At 39.9% G+C, this 18,699-nt stretch overlaps 1 protein-coding gene across 1 annotated transcript in view; it reads right to left on the reverse strand.

Annotated features, from left to right (window-relative positions):
* CAP2 (cyclase associated actin cytoskeleton regulatory protein 2) overlaps positions 1 to 18,699 on the reverse strand; it is a 106,707-nt gene that overhangs the window by 27,134 nt on the left and 60,874 nt on the right. Inside the window, exons 4-6 of the mRNA XM_065885115.1 lie at positions 10,924 to 11,067; positions 10,505 to 10,590; positions 2,649 to 2,754 (exon numbers count right to left, since the gene is read on the reverse strand). Coding sequence (XP_065741187.1) covers positions 2,649 to 2,754; positions 10,505 to 10,590; positions 10,924 to 11,067 — 336 coding nt within the window. The remainder of the gene's footprint in view (positions 1 to 2,648; positions 2,755 to 10,504; positions 10,591 to 10,923; positions 11,068 to 18,699) is intronic.

Genomic DNA, 18,699 nt, shown 5'->3' on the forward strand with positions numbered 1-18,699 from the left:
ACTTTTCCAGGAAAGAAGTGAAGTAGGTGCTCTGCTTTATAATGATTACCATTTTAAATAGAATTTGCCCACATCATAACATGTGCTCAATAAATAACAGCTGTCATTATTATCATGGCAATCCATATACCTCCTAATGTATGCTGTAAGGATTATATTTTATATAAATAAATAAATATTTATATTTATATAACATTTATGTTTTACAACATGTTTTTCAAAATGTGGGATGTGACCCATTAGTGCATCACGGAATCAATTTAGTGGGTCTCAGCCAGGATCTTATATAAAAATGAAGTAAAACACAAAAGAAAATATCTGAATGCATTCCACGTGGTGGAAGAAAGTACTGTTTTGTGAAACTTGTTTTAGTATTGTGAGAAGGGTGTGTGTGTGTGTGTGTGTGTGTGTGTGTGTGTGTAAAATATATTTCTTACCATGGGTTGCCTTTACAAGTTTCAAACTCATTGTTACAAAGCATATATTTCTAACGAACATGATGAAAAGATAGGTGTTCACTCTAGAACAAAGGAAAACAACTACATTTATTTATCTGTGATAATCGATCCTTCTTTTTTATATTCAAAACATAATTACTCAGCTTTGTACATTGCATTAAAGGTATTCAAACCATTTAAAAAGTAATTTTCTATTCATTTTCCATGGGCACTATTGGAGACTTAATAGGCCAATGTCTGTTGACATGATTATTTTCCACAAATGGATTCTCATTCCTTTTCCATTTATCTATCATGAAATAATAAGACATCCAAGGACTCTTGATGTTTAGTTTTCTGTTTTGTCATGATGTCCTATCTCCATGGCAAACGTGTGACAATTCCCCTTTATGACAAATTGATCTATAACAAAACAGCATCTCATTTGAAATGTATGAAAAATAATTCCAATTAGTCTACACAAAGACCCACCTACCTCCACACATACCCTTCTATATTAAAACCCTTCAAATGTTTATGAACTCTCTTTACAGAATCATAATGTTGTGGGCAGAAGAAAAATAATCAACTTACTGTATCTTGCATTTCTTATGGAGAAAACAGGCAAAGTAGAAAATAAAAAGAAGCATCAGTCTTTAGTGGTCAGTGTTAACATTTGTACCACAAGTGTTGGGGAACAAGTGTAGAAGTCCTACACTGCTTTGAAAAACCACAAACTCTGCCTTGGTATAAAGCCCATGCTACTGAAAGCGACGTTCTGCGTGAAGGTTAGCTGCTGGTTATGACTGTGGGGAGAGTGAGGGTTCTACCTTTAAACTGAGTTCACAAATATGCCACTTCATCTTCTCAACATTTACTCTGGTTAGACCATCCACTGTGACAACTGAAAGGTAACATTCATTTCTAATGGACTGAAGTTTCCACAGGAAGCCTTTTTATAGCAAGTGCAGAGATTTTAAAGAGCAGGGACGATCCTAAGAGTACCCTAATTCACGATTTAGTTCAAACTGTTTACTGAGTACTTACTCCATGCCAGGCACTATGCGAGGGGCTGGAGACAGAGATGAGTTTCCAATCCAGTGGGAGAGCTCCATAAACACACAAAAAATTACAATTCTATATGTAAAGGGATATGACTGAGGTATACTGAAGATATGAAGGAGGCATAGAGGAGAGCCATCAAACCAGATGGGGCACCAAGGGAGATCAATGGAAATTTCTTTTTTTGGGGGGGGCCAAGCTGTGTAGCTTGCAGGATCTTAGTTCCCTGACCAGGGATTGAACCCAAATGGCAGTGAAAGCACCAAGTCCTAACCAGTGGACCATCAGGGAACTGCACTCAATGGAAGTTTCTTAAAGAGATGATGTTGAAACTGAGTCTTGGGGAAGAGGGTTCCCCAGGGAACTCAGGTCATACAGCATGATATATGTTCAGGACATCACAATAAAGGTTAAACAACATGAGACTTGCAAATTTTGAAACAATGACATTTTGATTTGGTTCATTCTAAGCACTGCATGTGTTCAGAATTCCACAAGTTGTTTGGTAGTGCTGGGCCAGTGAGACGGGGAAGACAGGAGAGACAAGGTGAAGAGGAAGGCAAAAGTCAGATTAGAATCTCATGTGGGAATTCAAGTCGGAACAGACACAGCTGGGATTTTATCCTAGGACTAGAATACCATTCAAAGCACTAGGATTACCGAAGTATTGAAACATATTACTTAGTAAATTTTAAAATGCCAAAAGGGAAATTTAAAACATTTAAAAAACATTCTATTCATAATTCTATCTTCTTAAAATTATAACTATTTTCAAATCTTCTTGTTTCCTTCGATTTTACTCACACAGTTTCTTAATACATATGCCGTCTTAGTGCTCATAACTTTTGCATTCTACTTTATCACTTAACATTGACTGGTAAATCATTTCCCATGTAACCACCATATGTGGTATCGTAATGACCCCAGAGTATTTCACTGGGTTCTTCTGACAACTCAACCATTTTCTTTTTCTGTGTCATATAGGTAGTTTCCAGACTTTCCTATGACAATGGCATTTTCATAAGCAGCTTCTGCATGTATATTTTATCTTATGCTTTCCTTGAGGTAAATTCTAAAATTGCCAGGCTACCAAGAATGAATAGTTTTATGACCTTTTGTTACTCAGGTGGAAGAGGGCTGGGTACTTACTGTTTTGCTCCAAGTAAGGCCTGCAGTGTGGTGTTCCTTGATGTATGCTTGAAGTTCACTCCATATGTTCAAATACGACTTTACCCAATCCACATGGCGTAAATCACTTTGTCATAAAAGAGAGTGGAAGAGAGTGGATTTAGGATCTAGTTAAAGACATTGGGGAGCACATGGCAATCCAGTAACTAAGGCTCCAGATGACCCTGGAACAACTGTCTTTCTAGACCAGTCAGTGTGGACTGATTCTGAAAAGAACCTTGAAAGGATGGTGGTCCTGGTCTCCCCTGAGAGGAGCTGAGTGCCCTGAGCTCCAGTGCGGAGTGGAGAGGCCCACGGAGAGAGCATCCACCAAACTTAGTCAGTTCATCCTCATGTCATCTCTCACGGGGAGATGAACATGGAGGGGAGACCATTTCTCTCCGTACTGCTTCTGATGCAAAATGAAAAACAATGCACTTTCAGGCAGGAGAATGGTACAGAAAAGAAAAAACGTCCTTTGGTTTGTTTTCTAATAATTTGTGGAATTATTCGGTTGAAAGTATAACCAAATTGGAGAATTCTGGGCTGATATGGAAAGTTGCTATAGTAAGAAAAATGACTTCCTACAAATGGGTAACACTCAATACTTCTAAAGGGACAGTCACTTAAATTACTTCAATTTGATACTCATAATGACAAATGCAAGTGAGGCAGGGCATGACTGGTATTTTTATTCCAATTTTACTGAACCAAGAAGTGGTAAAATGTTAATCCAACTCTTAAAGCTGGATTAATATACAGGATTGGGAGAACTGTTAGAAATATTAAATTTATAGGTAGGCAAAAATAGTTGCATTTCCTTTGGATTATTTCCACTCACACATTTTTTCCTACTTTGAATAAAGTAGTGGTAAATGAGAAAATGATGAAGTCTCAGTTAACAAAAATTTAATCACAAACCTGGGCCATTAATCTGAAGACAATCACGGAAGGAAATCTCTATTATTCAAGCTCTTGTCAGTAATGACTTGTCTCTGGACATATTTTGTTTTCCTTGAAAAGCTCTGAGTACCACGAGCATGTTTAGAATCCCATTGTATTAAGTCATGCCATTTAAGAAAAGGGAAATGGGGAACTGAAGTCGTAATTATCTGCCCCTCAAAGAGGAAAAACATGAGTGTGATTTTGTTCTACATCTTTAGATTTACTGACTATAATGATCAAATCTATGAAATATTTCATTGTCACTTTCTCACTTTTACAATCAAAACCCAAACCCATATATTTATATATATGGTCATTTAATACATACATGTGCATATGTACAGGTGTATGTACATACAACACATGTCTGTAGGCATCCTAGAAAAAGCAGGCTCCACTTTTTTCTATTAAAAAGTTTAACAAAGGATAAAGTCCAAACCTGCATAGGCAAATTCATTTTTCTTTTAACTATTACAGTATGATTTTAACTTGAAGAAAGTTCTAGCAAAACTTGTAATAAGGCATAACAATATGGTGCCTTTTAACCTGAAGTCAGTTTCTAAGAGACAACAAATTGAGAAGGACTCAACTATACCTCCAGAGCTGCAAACCCAGCCTCAGTTCCACTTCCCCTGTAAGAAGCTATGGGAAGGACACGTGACTCTTAATGATTATGACTCAGAGAGGTCTTACCTCTAGAAAGTCAAAATAATTAACCTGCTCTATTCATTTATTGAAAAAGAGCCAAGCAACCAGCCAAGCCAGTCGAAAAGGTTGCACAGATGCAGAGTCCACTGGCCACAGCCCTTCTGTGTAAACCACAAGGAAGCCTGCCTTTCACCTCCTCCACCCACGGCCCTGTCTGTCAGGTAGGCAGCAATGAGCCTGCCTCACTGGCAATGCCTCATCAATGAGTCTGCAACACCCCACAGCCCTCACTGAGCTCACACAGAAGGAAGACACAGCCGGCTTCGGTGTACCCATAAATGGGTGTTGAGTGACTGGTTGTGGAGTATTGGGCTTGCTTTGGGTTATTGATCCTGGAAGCTCACCGGTGACTTGGGACTGGTCTGGCTACTTGTGGAAGTGAGGTGAATAAATCCACACCCGTGGCTGCATTTCCCCAGCATATTACACACTCTTCAGGTGGTCCATTAAGCTTAAGTGAACTGTCCTTGATGCTGTCAGAAGTACATTTTCTACTTAATAGCTGACATTGAGGAGCAAATACTATACTCTCTTTGTATATGTACAAAAAAGGGGAACCCCTAACCCTCTTGGCTATACTACCACCTGGGGAGAATCACTCACACCCATGGGCCCAAGATACACTCAAGTAGGGACTGGGAGGAGAACAGGAGCTGATGAACTGAGATAAAAACAAAAATGGCCTCCAAGGGTGATACGCAAAACGGCAGAGACTTAGGTGTCTTAATAGGCACCTCTGTATATTCCGAGAAAAGACTAGGTAAAGAGGTCTTTTATGATGTCGAAGTCGTCATGGGCTGTTCATGCTGACATATTTTTGCAACTTAAGCTTGTTCTTTCCTGAACTGCTATTTTTATGTGAGCAGAGCAGATTGTCTTGCATTTCATTTTTTTAAAAAAAATTTTAAATAGATCTTTATTGGAGTAAAATTGCTTCACAATTCTGTGTTAGTTTCTGTTGTACAACAAAGTGAATCAGCCATGTGCATACATATATCCCCATATCCCCTCCCTCTTGCGTCTCCCTCCCACCCTCCCTAACCCAACCCTCTAGGTCATGGCAAAGCACCGAGCTGATCTCCCTGTGCTATGCTTCTGCTTCCCACTAGCTAACTATTTTACATTTGGTAGTGTATATATGTCCATGCTACTCTCACTTCGCCCCAGCTTCCCCCTCCCCCACCGTGTCCTCAAGTCCATTCTCTATGACTATGTTTTTATTCCTGCCCTGCCACTAGGTTCATCAGTACCATTTTTTTTTTTGATTCCACATATACATGCCAGCATACAGTGTTTTGTTTTTCTCTTTCTGACTTACTTCACTCTGTATGACAGACTCCGGGTCCATCCATCTCACTACAAATAACTCCATTTCATTTATTTTTATGGCTGAGTAATATTCCATTGTATATATGTGCCACATCTTCTTTTTTTTTTTCGGTACGCGGGCCTCTCACTGTTGTGGCCTCTCCCGTTGCGGAGCACAGGCTCCGGACGCGCAGGCTCAGCGGCCATGCTCACGGGCCCAGCTGCTCCGCGGCACGTGGGATCCTCCCAGACCGGGGCACGAACCCGTGTCCCCTGCATCGGCAGGTGGACGCCCAACCACTGCGCCACCAGGGAAGCCCCACATCTTCTTTATCCATGCATCTGTCCATGGACATTTAGGTTGGTTCCATGTCCTGGCTATTGTAAATAGTGCTGCAGTGAACACTGTTGTACATGTCTCTTTTTGAATTACGGTTTTCTCAGGGTATATGCCCAGTAGTGGGATTGCTGGGTCATATGGTAGTTCTAGTTTTAGTTTTTTAAGGAACCTCTATACTGTTCTCCATAGTGGTTGTATCAATTTACATTCCCACCAACAGTACAGGAGGGTTCTCCTTTCACCACACCCTTTCTAGCATTTATCCCTTCTGGATTTTTTGATAATGGCCATTCTGACTGGTGTGAAGTGATACCTCATTGTAGGCTTGATTTGATTTTCTCTAATAATTAGTGATGTTGAGCATCTTTTCATGTGCCTCTTGGCCATCTGTATGTCTTCTTTGGTGAAATGTCTATTTAGGTGTTCTGCCCATTTTTAAATTGAATTGTTTTTTTTGACATTGAGCTCCATGAGCTGGTTGTATATTTTGGAGATTAATCCTTTGTCTGTTGCTTCATTTGCAAATATTTTCTCCCATTCTGAGGGTTGTCTTTTTGTCTTGTTTATGGTTTCCTTTGCTGTGCAAAAGCTTTTAAGTTTCATTAGGTCCCATTTGTTTATTTTTATTTTCATTACTCTAGGAGGTGGGTCAAAAAAGATCTTGCTGTGGTTTATGTCAAAGAGTGTTTTTCCTATGTTTTCTCCTAAGAGTTTTATAGTGTCTGGTCTTACATTTAGGTCTTTAATCCATTTGGAGTTTATTTTTGTGTATGGTGTTAGGGAGTGTTCTAATTTCATTCTTTTACACGTAGCTGTTCAGTTTTCCCAGCACCACTTATTGAAGAGACTGTCTTTTCCCCACTGTATGTTTTTGCCTCCTTTGTCATAAATTAGGTGACCATAGGTGTGTGGGTTTATCTCTGGGCTTTCTATCCTGTACCATTGATCTACATTTCTGTTTTTGTGCCAGTACCATACTGTCTTGATTACTGTAGCTTTGCAGTATAATTTGAAGTCAGGGAGCCTGAGTCCTCCAGCGCCATTTTTCTTTTTCAAGATTGCTTTGGCTATTTGGGGTCTTTTGTGTTTCCATACAAATTGTAAAATTTTTTGTTCTAATTCTGTGAAGAATGCCATTGGTAGTTTGATAGGGATTGCACTGAGTCTTTAGATTGCTTTGGGTAGTATAGTCATTTTCACAATATTGATTCTTCCAATTCAAGAACATGGTATATTTCTCCATCTGTTTATGTCATCTTTGATTTCTTTCATCAGTGTTTTATAGTTTTCTGAGTACAAGTCTTTCGCCTCCTTAGGTAGGTTTATTCCTAGGTATTTTATTCTTTTTGTTGTGATGGCAAATGGGATTGTTTCCTTAATTTCTCTTTCTGATTTTTTGTTGTTAATGTATAGGAATGCCAGAGATTTCTGTGCATTAATTCTGTATCCTGCAACCTTACCAAATTCATTGATTAGTCCTAGTAGTTTTCTGGTGGCATCTTTAGGATTCTCTATGTATAGTATCATGTCATCTGCAAACAGTGACAATTTTACTTCTTCTTTTCCAATTTGTATTTCTTTTATTTCTTTTTTTTCCCTGACTGCCATGGCTAAGACTTTCAAAACTATGCTGAATAAGAGTGGCAAGAGTGGACATCCTTGTCTTGTTCCTGATCTTAGTGGAAATGCTTTCAGTTTTTCACCATTGAGTATGATGTTTGCTGTGGGTTTGTCATATATGGCCTTTATTATGTTGAGGTAGGTTCCCTCTATGCCCATTTTGCCTCTTCTCATTCATACTGCACAGTTCTATAGTCTCCAACACAAAGTGGCAACATTTGGAGTTATATCATTGGGCACAATTGCCTCAAACACAGTTCTCTGGGTGCAGGGAGTCTGTTACTGAATATCAGTAATTTAACCAAAGTTTCCTTAGGGTGGGAGAGACCTCAGGAGGAAAAGAGGTGGGCGGAAGTCTGTCTCGAGAGCTGTGCTTCCTAAAAGCTCTAAGACCTGTTTTGCTAACATAGAATGACTAAACTCTATGAGGGGATGGGAACACTGCGGCTGGATTTTGTCTTATTTTGTTTAGTATAATTGCTCTATTGGGATATAATTCACATCCCAGGCAATTCATCCATTTAAGGTGTACAATTCAATAGTTTAGTTCAAATTGTGCAGTCATTAACACAGTGGTTTTAGAACATTTTCATCACCCCCAAAAGAAATCCTACACCCATTAGCAGTTACTCCACATTTCCACCCAACTTCCCCAGCCCTAGACAGCTGCTAACCTACTTTCTGCCTCTATGGATTTGCCTCTTCTGGAATTTCATGTAAATGGAATCATACAATATGTGTTTTTTTGTGTCTGACTTCTTTCACTCAGCATAATGTTTTCAAGGCTCATCCATACTGCTACTTGTATATTTCATTTCTTTAAATGGCTGAATAATATACCGTTGTATGGATATACAGTTTATTTGTCTATTCATCAGTTGATGGACAAATACACTTCATTTGTCTATTCATCAGTAGCACATTTTGGTTACTATAAATAATGCTGCTATGAACATTCATGTACAAGCATTTGTGTGGACATGTTTTCATTTCTTTTGGAAATACACCTAGGAGTGGGACTGCTGAGAGTGACTGTTATTTTCTAGTAAAAAAAATAAAGTATTGGTACATATTTCTTAAAATGATTGGTGGGGCTTCCCTGGTGGCGCAGTGGTTGGGAGTCCGCCTGCCGATGCAGGGGATGTGGGTTCGTGCCCCGGTGCAGGAGGATCCCGCGTGCCACGGAGCAGCTGGGCCCGTGAGCCATGGCCGCTGGGCCTGCGCGTCCGGAGCCTGTGCTCCGCGGCGGGAGAGGCCGCCACGGTGAGAGGCCCATGTACCGCAAAAAAAAAAAAAAAAAATGATTGGTGGATGTATGGGTATTTTTTGTATTGTAATTTTTATATCTTACATATATTTATAAATATTCTTCTGTATCTACTCAATGTTTATTAAAACCAAAAATAACCTATAAAAGAAATAGTTATACAAGTTTTGAATATGTAACATTGGTCAATGACCTGGGACTACAGGAGGTATTTATTTACATATTCTGTGCAATTTTTCTATATTCCATACAAAATTTGTCTTATAATGTTGTTTTCTTCTTTTCCTACTTAAAACCTGTTCTTCTGGCTCATATTTTTAGATCTATGTTAGTAATAGAAAGAAGTGAATTGAAGCAATTACCCAGACTATTCAGGTCCTCAAGTTTCCTTTCATCTGGACAGTATGGGTCTGTGAGTGAAATGCAGGAACCCCTGCATTTGCTGACTGATGATCATTTCTACTCCCGTCACCTACGGGTTCAGAGGGGGATTCACTCTGAGCTCAGTGCCCAGGGGGTGGAACTTTGTTGCTCTTATTTTCACTTCATTCCTTTCCTGCATGATGACGTATCAGCCACATCACATCTTGCCAGCTGTTGACAAGGCAGGCCATGACATCATCAGAGGTGAGGGATTTCATGACACCCCTTCAGCTGTTCAGAGATATCTTCTTGTCTATTCAGCTCTGGCCTCTTCCCATTTAGTCCCATTTCCAATTCTAGCCCCAGTTTGCAGCTCTCTAGGATCTATTATTTGTGCTGGAGAATGCAATGTCCTTTTAAGCTGGCTCTCCAGGCAAAACCTGTTGGTTCAGTCTCATCTGTACTTTCAACAGCACTTTGAATGGCGGCTGTTCTTACAGACGTCTCTCTTGTCCACCCAACTGTATTTCACCTTAACGCAATCTCTGGTTTCCTTCTCATTGGCCTGGTTTATTGTCTCATCTCTGTTCCTCATTTATACTTCATTTCCTAAGCCCCGTTTATTTTCTCTCCTCACACACCAATTCTATTTTTTTTAAATTTTATTTATTTTTGGCTGCGTTGGGTCTTCGTTGCTGCACGTGGGCTTTCTCTAGTTGCGGAGAGCAGGGGCTACTCTTCTTTGCTGTGCATGGGCTTCTCATTACAGTGGCTTCTCTTGTTGCAGAGCACGGGCTCTAGGGCACGCGGGCTTCAGTAGTTGTGATGTTTGGGCTTAGTTGATCTGTGGCATGTGGGATCTTCCCAGACCAGGGATCGAACCCATGTCCCCTGCACTGGCAGGTGGACTCCTAACCACTGTGCCACCAGGGAACTCTCACCAATTCTATTTTGATCAATGTAAAAGGTTTGTCCATTTAGGGCTGGTCCATCACAAACCATCACAGATCTCTCTCATCGTGGGGATACATAACAGAGTGAGATGCATTCACGTGGGGAGAGTTTATTCATTACCAGAGAACTGAGGCAGACTTTCTAAAACACACATATTATCTGGATCATTGATTTCACTTTCCACTTTGCTTTACCTGCAAAGATGGGATTTTTCCTTAATGTTTGTAGTAAACTAGACTTTGAAAGGAATCAGTAATGAACTACATTAAGCTTGGGGACAAATGTCTAACAATCAATCAATTGAAAATCTGGTCAATAAAAGAAGGTACGTACCTGTGTTTGTAGTCCTTTAAGACCCTGTTAGTGTAAAAGGTGGCAGCATCATTCATCTCCTTGACATAAGGACCGGGTTTGGGGGACTGAGAGAACAGGACCATCACCAAAGCATAGAAAGAAAAAAAATAATAGGATAAGAAAGAAAATGCCTTAAAGAAGAAGAGAAGCAATGCAGATGTTGACTTCAAAGTTGGAGGCAAATCTTGCTCTGTAAAATCAGTGAAGCACTTTCCACATCTCAGAACACAAAGCCCTGAACTTCTAAAGGGTAAGAAAGAGCTGATGTATTCAGCCCGAAGGGAATCTTCCTTTCATGTAACAGGCGGAGGATGGAGAAGCCTGAAGGCAGCCATGAGTTCTCCCAAACACTCCACAAACCTGACGAGGTGCAGGGGCAACATACCAGCCAGACTCACCACAGCTATCCACCCAAGGGCAGGGATGCTTTCGCTGACGGCTGAGAGATGATTAAACATTTTACTCCCCCGGTTTCTCTCTCTGAAAGTTTGGATCTCCTGAATCTTTTCCGATATTGGTTTCAGAAGTGCAGCCACATCGTTCTGGAAGCAAACATTGAGCACTGTTACTGAGGACAGAACGGAGGCACAGCACCTCCACCCATGCTGGCCTAAGCAGGCCTACTCAGCACCTGTCACTTGTCGGGCTTTCAGAATCCAGCAGACTTTTTTCTTATGGTCATACTGTGTTTTCATTTTCTGAAGTATGAAGATTGAGATTTCTTACATTATTAATGCTGTCTCCTGAGACGTGGAAAAAATGCAGCAGTATGATACAGTCCCTGTTTTGGAGACCGCTGCGTGGAACACAGTGAAACTGAGTGTAGATCAAGTTATATTTTCTAATGGAATGCACAGGTCACAGCCTAGAATAACACATGTCTAAAATCGGGATAGGTAGAAGTCAGTAAAAGGATATCTTCCTATTCCTGTGGGAAAATGATGTGAGGAAGGGTCCTTGGTTTTTACCTTAGTTACTAATCCATAAAGTGGAAATCTTTCACTGAGGCTCTCTGCAAGAAAGTGTAACAGCTTATAATATTTATAGTCACCTTAGTCTGGTTTGGTTTTCAGCATCATCCTCAGACAACTTGGCTGATGGCTACTCACCCCTCTCACTTTTTTTTTTAAAATTTTTATTTATTTATTTATTTTTGGCTGCATTGGGCCTTAGTTGCTGTGTGCGGGCTTTCTCTAGTTGCGGTGAGCAGGGGCTACTCTTTGTTGCGGTGCATGGGCTTCTCATTGTGGTGGCTTTTCTTGTTGCAGAGCATGGGCTCTAGGTGTATGGGCTTCAGCAGCTGTGGCACATGGGCTCAGTATGAGCACAGGCTCAGTAGTTCTGGCGCATGGTCTTAGTTGCTCCGCGGCATGTGAGATCTTCCCACACCAGGGCTTGAACCCAAGTCCCCTGCATTGGCAGGCAGATTCTTAACCACTGCCACCAGGGAAGTCCCACCCCTCTCACTTCTGATAAATTGATTCAACAACTGACTTTTCTAGTCACATAAAAACACTTCTAAAATTATGTGAGCTGAGTTATGAAGTATCACAGAGATTGGTGCTTGTAGCATCTCCCCATAGCATTCTTGACTTTCTTTGGTTTGGAAGAGCAGATACAGTTATCTGATTTTTTTTTTTTCCTCCAAAGAAACAGCAACAGTTTGTACTTCAGCTTTGTAAAAGCAGTTGAAGAGGTTTTGGCAGTATTTTACAGTCTTTTAAAATAGAAAAGCCCCTTAAAGCTCCTTAATTTCTTTAACCAAGACTTCAGAGGTTCTTAACTGAACTTCAAGGTTCTCAACTTGGGCTACACATTGAAATCACCTGGAAGCTTTCAAAAACAGGCCTTGGGGGCTTCCCTGTTGGCACAGTGGTTAAGAATCTGCCTGCTAATGCAGGGGACATGGGCTCGAGCCCTGGTCTGGGAAGATCCCACATGCCGCAGAGCAGCTAAGCCTGTGTGCCACAACTACTGAAGCCCGCGTGCCTAGAGCCCATGCTCTGCAACAAGAGAAGCCACCGCAATGAGAGGCCCACAAACCGCAATAAAGAGTAGCCCTCGTTCGACGCAATTAAAGAAAGCCCGTGTGCAGCAACGAAGACCCAACGCAGCAATAAATAAATTAAAAATAAAAACACAAACCAGGCCTGGGCCCCACCCCCAGAGACTCTGATTTAACTGGTCTGGGGGTGGCCTGGGTTTCGGGGGGAATTGGAAAAGCTCCCAGGTGCAGATTTTAATCATTGCTACAATGGTAGTTTAACATCCTTTAGGACAGTTGTTTCTGCCAGGGACAGCAAACCATTAGGGAAGAAATAATGCTCAGCTGCAGTAGCTTCCAGCCCTCACTTCTCCTTCTTGACCCTGTATATGCCCTCCCCTAAAAGAAATGTATAAAGGCTTTGGAATTATAATGACCTTGGTTCAAATCTTTGCTCTGACACTTTATGAGGCCTTGAGCAAACTACTTAACCAAAGCCTTGGTCTCCTCATCTGTAAATCAGAGATAGTAATACTTACAGCTTATAGGCTACAGGAGAGGTGACGTCTTAAACCTCTGGCACGTGGGATGGACACAATAAATGGAAGTGATTATTATTATTACTATTATTCAGTTAGCTCAGATGGGGGTAAAAAAGATGTTCTCTGTAATACGTAATATTCATTTGCCTCAAACAAGCAGTCTGTGTATTTAAGATAAGAGAGGCTCCAAATAAACATCCACGTAGGCTAACAGGATTTTAGGGTTACGGGAGTCTAAATTAGGTCATCTAGTTCAGGTTTTTGACAGATTCAGCTAAGTGGGTCACATTCAGTATTTTAAAAAAGTAACTGAAATAGAATAGAAAATATCAGAGGGCATGTCATGTATAAGGCTGGGTGTTTTTTTTTTTTGGCCACACCGTGCCACACGTGGGATCTTAGTTCCCCAGCAAGGGAGAGTAAAGGCTCAGGTCTGGATGAGACTGCTTGGGTTGAAGTCCTTGCAAGTCAGTGTACTAAGCTCTAGAACTTTAAACAAGTGGCCAAACTTGTCTATGATTCCGTGATCACATCTCCAAAATACTGTTGATAATGGCACTCACTTCTCATGGCTGTTAGAAGGAGTAAATGAGAAGAACATGTCCGTGCTTGGTAAGGAGGCAGGTACATTGTGAGTGCTCGACAAATAGCAGGAGACCTCAAAGACATCTGCCAGTTTAAAAATCTCTGATTGACAAGATTCACTGACCAGCTCTTTCCTATCACTGACATGCAAAGTCAGGAAAAACATTTTCTAACTGAGATCTGCAGCTGGAGAGGCATGTTTTTGTTTGGGAGAAACAAAAAGAAATACAGGGAAAGAAAGCAAAGTGTTCTTAAAGTTCTCAGTGGACTTTTTTTTTCCTGTTTTATTGAGAAATAATTGACATACATCACTGTATAAGTTTAAGGTATAAATATATGCAAATCAAACCAGCATGATGGTTTGATTTACATATACTGTGAAATGATTACTACAATAGGTTTAGTTAATTAATATCCGTCATCTGATAGATACAATAAAAAGAAAAGGAAAAAGAGTTTCCCCCTGTGATGAGAACTCTTGGGATCTACTCTTTTAACAACCTTCCTACATATCATATAGCAGTGTTAGCTATAGTCGTTACGCTGTACAGTACATCCCTAGTACTTATCTGTAACTGAAAGTTTATACCTTATGACCAGCTTCCTCTGACTCCCCCTTCCCCCTAGCCCCCAGTTCTGGTAACCACAAATCTCTCTTTTTCTGAGTTTGGTGGGGTTTTGTTTGTTTGTCTAGATTCCACATATAAGTGAGATCATACAGTATTTGTCTTTCTCTGACTTACTTCACTTAGCATAATGTCTACAAAGTTAGTGGACTTTCAAAATTCTTCCATACTGAAGGAGGTGAAAAACAAAAAAAGGTTGCTGCAGAAGCTAGCCAGGTCTTGTGGAAAATTCATGAATACCCTTCCACCTTCTCACTTTCCCTTCTGGCCATTACAAAGGAAAGGTCTCATAGGTGTGACAGGAAGACCCTGAATCAGGGTTGTTATGGGCTGAATGTGTCCTCCCCAAATTCAAATACTGAAGCCCTAACCCCCAGGACCTCAGAATGTGAGTGTATTTGGAGGCAGGGTCTTTAAAGAGGTGCTTCAGTTAAAATGACGTCATGAGGGTGGACCCTAAACCAATATGACAGGTGTTCTTATAAGAGATGAGGATGCACACACTCACAGGGAAGACCATGTGAGGACACAGGGTGAAGACAGCCGTCTGCAAGCCAAGGAGAGGGGCTTCAGAAGCAACCAACCCTACTGACACCTTGATCTCGGACTACCAATCTCCAGAATTGTGAGAATATACATTTCTGTTGTTTAAGCCACCCAGTCCGTGGTACTTTGTTCTGGCAACATTGGCAAACTAATATGAGGGTGTAATGACAGTACAGGAAAAGCAAACAAACACCCCCAAACTCTCAACAAAGAAACAAAACCCCTCTAAACAGTCCCTGACCCAAACACAGCTCTTCCATTTTCTTGGTGAATGACTGCTAAAGTCAGGTTTAAATGCCCTCCCTGCAATTTCACTCTTTAGAAGGGGAACACTTCCCTCTTTAAGGGATTCTTTTTAGTCCAAATTCAACACCCAATCAAAGGTGCGTTATATAGGTTTTCCCAGAAGGCAGCTGAGTATTAATTATGGCAACACTAGTAAAAAGCATCCTAATTTTCTCCAGTGATTTGCTCAGCCATGATGTTCTTTTCTTTTTTTTACATCTTTATTGGAGTATAATTGCTTTACAATGTTGTGTCAGTTTCTGCTGTATAACAAAGTGAGTCAGCTATAGGTATACATATATCCTCATATCCCCTCCGTCTTGCGCCTCCCTCCCAATCCCACCCCTCTAGGTGGTCACAAAGCACCGAGCTGATCTCCCTGTGCTATGCTACTAGCTATCTATTTTACATTTGGTAGTGTATATATGTCCATGCTACTCTCTCACTTTGTCCCAGCTTCCCCTTCCCCCCTCTCCATGTCCTCAAGTCCATTCTCTACATCTGCGTCTTTATTCCTGTCCTGCCCCTAGGTTCAGCAGAACCATTTTTTTTTTAGATTTCATATACATGGTTAGCATATGGTATTTGTTTTTCTCTTTCTGACGTACTTCATTCTGTATGAGAGACTCTAGGTCCCTCCACCTCACTACAAATAACTCAATTTCATTTCTTTTTAAGCCATGATATTCTTGATGTAATGACACTTTTGAGAAAGGCCAGAATATCTGAATTGTTAGTGATATCTGGCCTACTGCCCCAAGGGGAAAAAGAACCAGAAACTGTATATTTACAATGTTAGATAGATTTATTAAGGCCATCTTTGTTTATCTCTAACTTCACAAGAACAAACTCTGAAGTCTGAGGAGACAGAGTATTCTGGAAGATATTTTATATCGGTTATCTGATGAAAGCACCAAAAAGATTGAGAAAGTTTCCTTCTGCCTTAGTTTGGCAATTGCGTGAAGAATTGTCCTCATTAAAAAAAAAAAAGTAATGCTGAGAGGACTAAGTACAACGGCTATGTGCACCACCCTACTAAGCAGTGCAGCTTTATTCTGTGCCAACAGATTTCTCGTGTACTTTAAAGGAGGCTGACATTCTCCAGCTCATCCTGAACTTTCACAGCTGCAATCAAAAACACAGAGAGAGGGCTTCCCTGGTGGCGCAGTGGTTGACAGTCCGCCTGCCGATGCAGGGGACACGGGTTCGTGCCCCAGTCCAGGAAGATCCCACACGCCAAGGAGCGGCTGGGCCCGTGAGCCATGGCCGCTGAGCCTGCGCGTACCGAAAAAAAAAAAAAAAAAAAAAAAACCCATGGAGAACATTCGAGTTATGGTGTGATTTCCATCAAGGCTGACTGTATGGGATATCAGAGGAAAAGTGAATTGCGGGGCGGTGGGCGTCTGTTAGAGGAACTTCCACTTGTTTAAGTATTAAGCATGTATTAAGCATACTCAATAAATACAGGTTGAATTGCACTGATGTCAATTAACGCTACAAAAGGGCTTTCCACTGATGGGAGATAAATTTCAGAGGCATCCTGGGTTTTTTTCAATGGTGTGCATTGGTGGTAGCTTTTCAGACACAGCTAAAAGCTAGTGTGCTTTGGAATGACTTTAAATCGGCCAATTTAACGTAGGTCTCACGCAGATTTTTTTTTTTTAACTTATCACTCAGGTTTCTTTTATTCTGAGAGACTTTTCCCTGAAAGAAAATCATTTTTTAAGACTCATGTGAAGGTTAGCTGAAAAATCTCCCTTGCCCTCCCCCAGGTTTCTGTGGCTTTAACAGAAGGTCAAAATGGCCAAACTGGAGAAGATGCATGTGCAAATTGCAAGTTTCAGCGAGTGTTTCCAAGCACTATCTTAGCTTAATGGGACTGTACTTTGGAGAGTATTTCAGGACTCCATGTCTTTATGACCCTAGTTTCTGCTTTAAAGTTGAAGAGTTGAGACCCATTATCAGCTTCATCTCAGTTTATCAGCAAGCTCTGTAGAAACTTTACCCAAAAAGGAAAACCAAATTCCCACTCATGCTTTTTTGTAAGGGGATGGAACGAATTCTGGGAGTTTGACCTCAAAGATGTGTCATTGAGTAAACTGAAATAAGCTTATTTCTGGAATCCATGGTTCTTGTGTAGTTTCTACATCAGATAGAAAATGGATCAATCTGCTATTATTTCTTTTAAAATAATTTCTTTTTCTGATTACATGCTCTTTGTGAAACATTGGAAAATAAAGATGGAAAAACATAAGTAAACAATAAACGTCCTTAATTCCACCACACAGAGAAAAACACTGCTAAATGGTGATTTTTTTTCTTGTAGGTGTAATTATCAGAGATATCTTCAAAACTAATAACTTTAAAAATAATGGCTGTTAAGACCATAAGGAATAATCGTAAGAGCTGAATTTAAGCAGTTCAGTTAAAACAAGCAAGCACAAAAACAAATAAAAACCCATCAGTATATTGGCAAGTTCTCTGAAACTCTATCATTTTTAGAAAGGATGTTTTAAATACAAATACTACAAAGACATTACTGTTACAACTCAGGAAAACTTAATAGCATTAAAGTAAAAATTGGACTTTTTAATATTTGACTCCCACCTTCATTAAAAAATTCTAAGAAAGCTTATATCAAGCAGTACATCTTAGCCAACCATACTACCAAATATCAACGACTATTACTTTGGCTTAGTTGTTTTTGTATAAAGTTTTACCAGTTGATTCCATGTGAGTGCATATGAGTATATAGCACAGAAAACATATGGAAAGATACTCATCAAAGTTTTTATTTAATTGTATTGCCTTATCCATATATTTAAAATTTTCTAATATGTATATGCATTTCTTTTGTAATGAAGGGAAAAGTTTTAAAACATACTAATCAGTTTTGTACCTTCAATGGTAGAAAAAAATTTCATATAGGTGCTATTAAATTTATAGATATCAAATAATATTAAGACTCTTTCTCAGCATTAGGGAAGTAGCTTCAGGAAAACATGTTCAGAAATTATCAGAATAAATTATTCAGCTGAAGAAGAATAGTTAACATTTTTTTCAGGCAAAGGTTATCCAAATCAGGAACAGTGTTTGCTTCTAAAAATATATCATTTGGGCACATTCTAATAAATGAAGCAATTGTTTTCATCATTTTAAGTCAGAAGCAAACTTTTTTAATCAGAAATGCTAAATTCATTAACTTGCTTTGGTGCAATTGTAGATATTTCTCTAGACTAATTTCCCTTCATTGTTCCTCTAATATAAAAATTTTCCACTGTCCAGAAACATTTTGGAGGTTTCAGAATATCCTCACGATAATACTTTCAGAAACATTTGTACATTTAAGACAACTTGAAAATTTAAAACATTTGCAAAACTGTCACAGAAATCAATCTAAATAAATAAAACTGAGATCCATGAATGTACGTGATGCTATGGTAGCTGCCATTGTATTGCATTATGACAAATCCCTCAGAAAATATTTTTATATGTTCTTAAGGCTTTACATTCCACATATATGTCTTATTTTATGATTGTTAAACTCTCTTAAAAGTACACTCAAGGGGCTTCCCGGGCAGTCAAGTGGTTAAGACCCCACATTCC

The sequence above is a fragment of the Phocoena phocoena genome, chromosome 10, assembly GCF_963924675.1.
Source record: "Phocoena phocoena chromosome 10, mPhoPho1.1, whole genome shotgun sequence".
NCBI classification, from domain to species: Eukaryota; Metazoa; Chordata; class Mammalia; order Artiodactyla; family Phocoenidae; genus Phocoena; species Phocoena phocoena.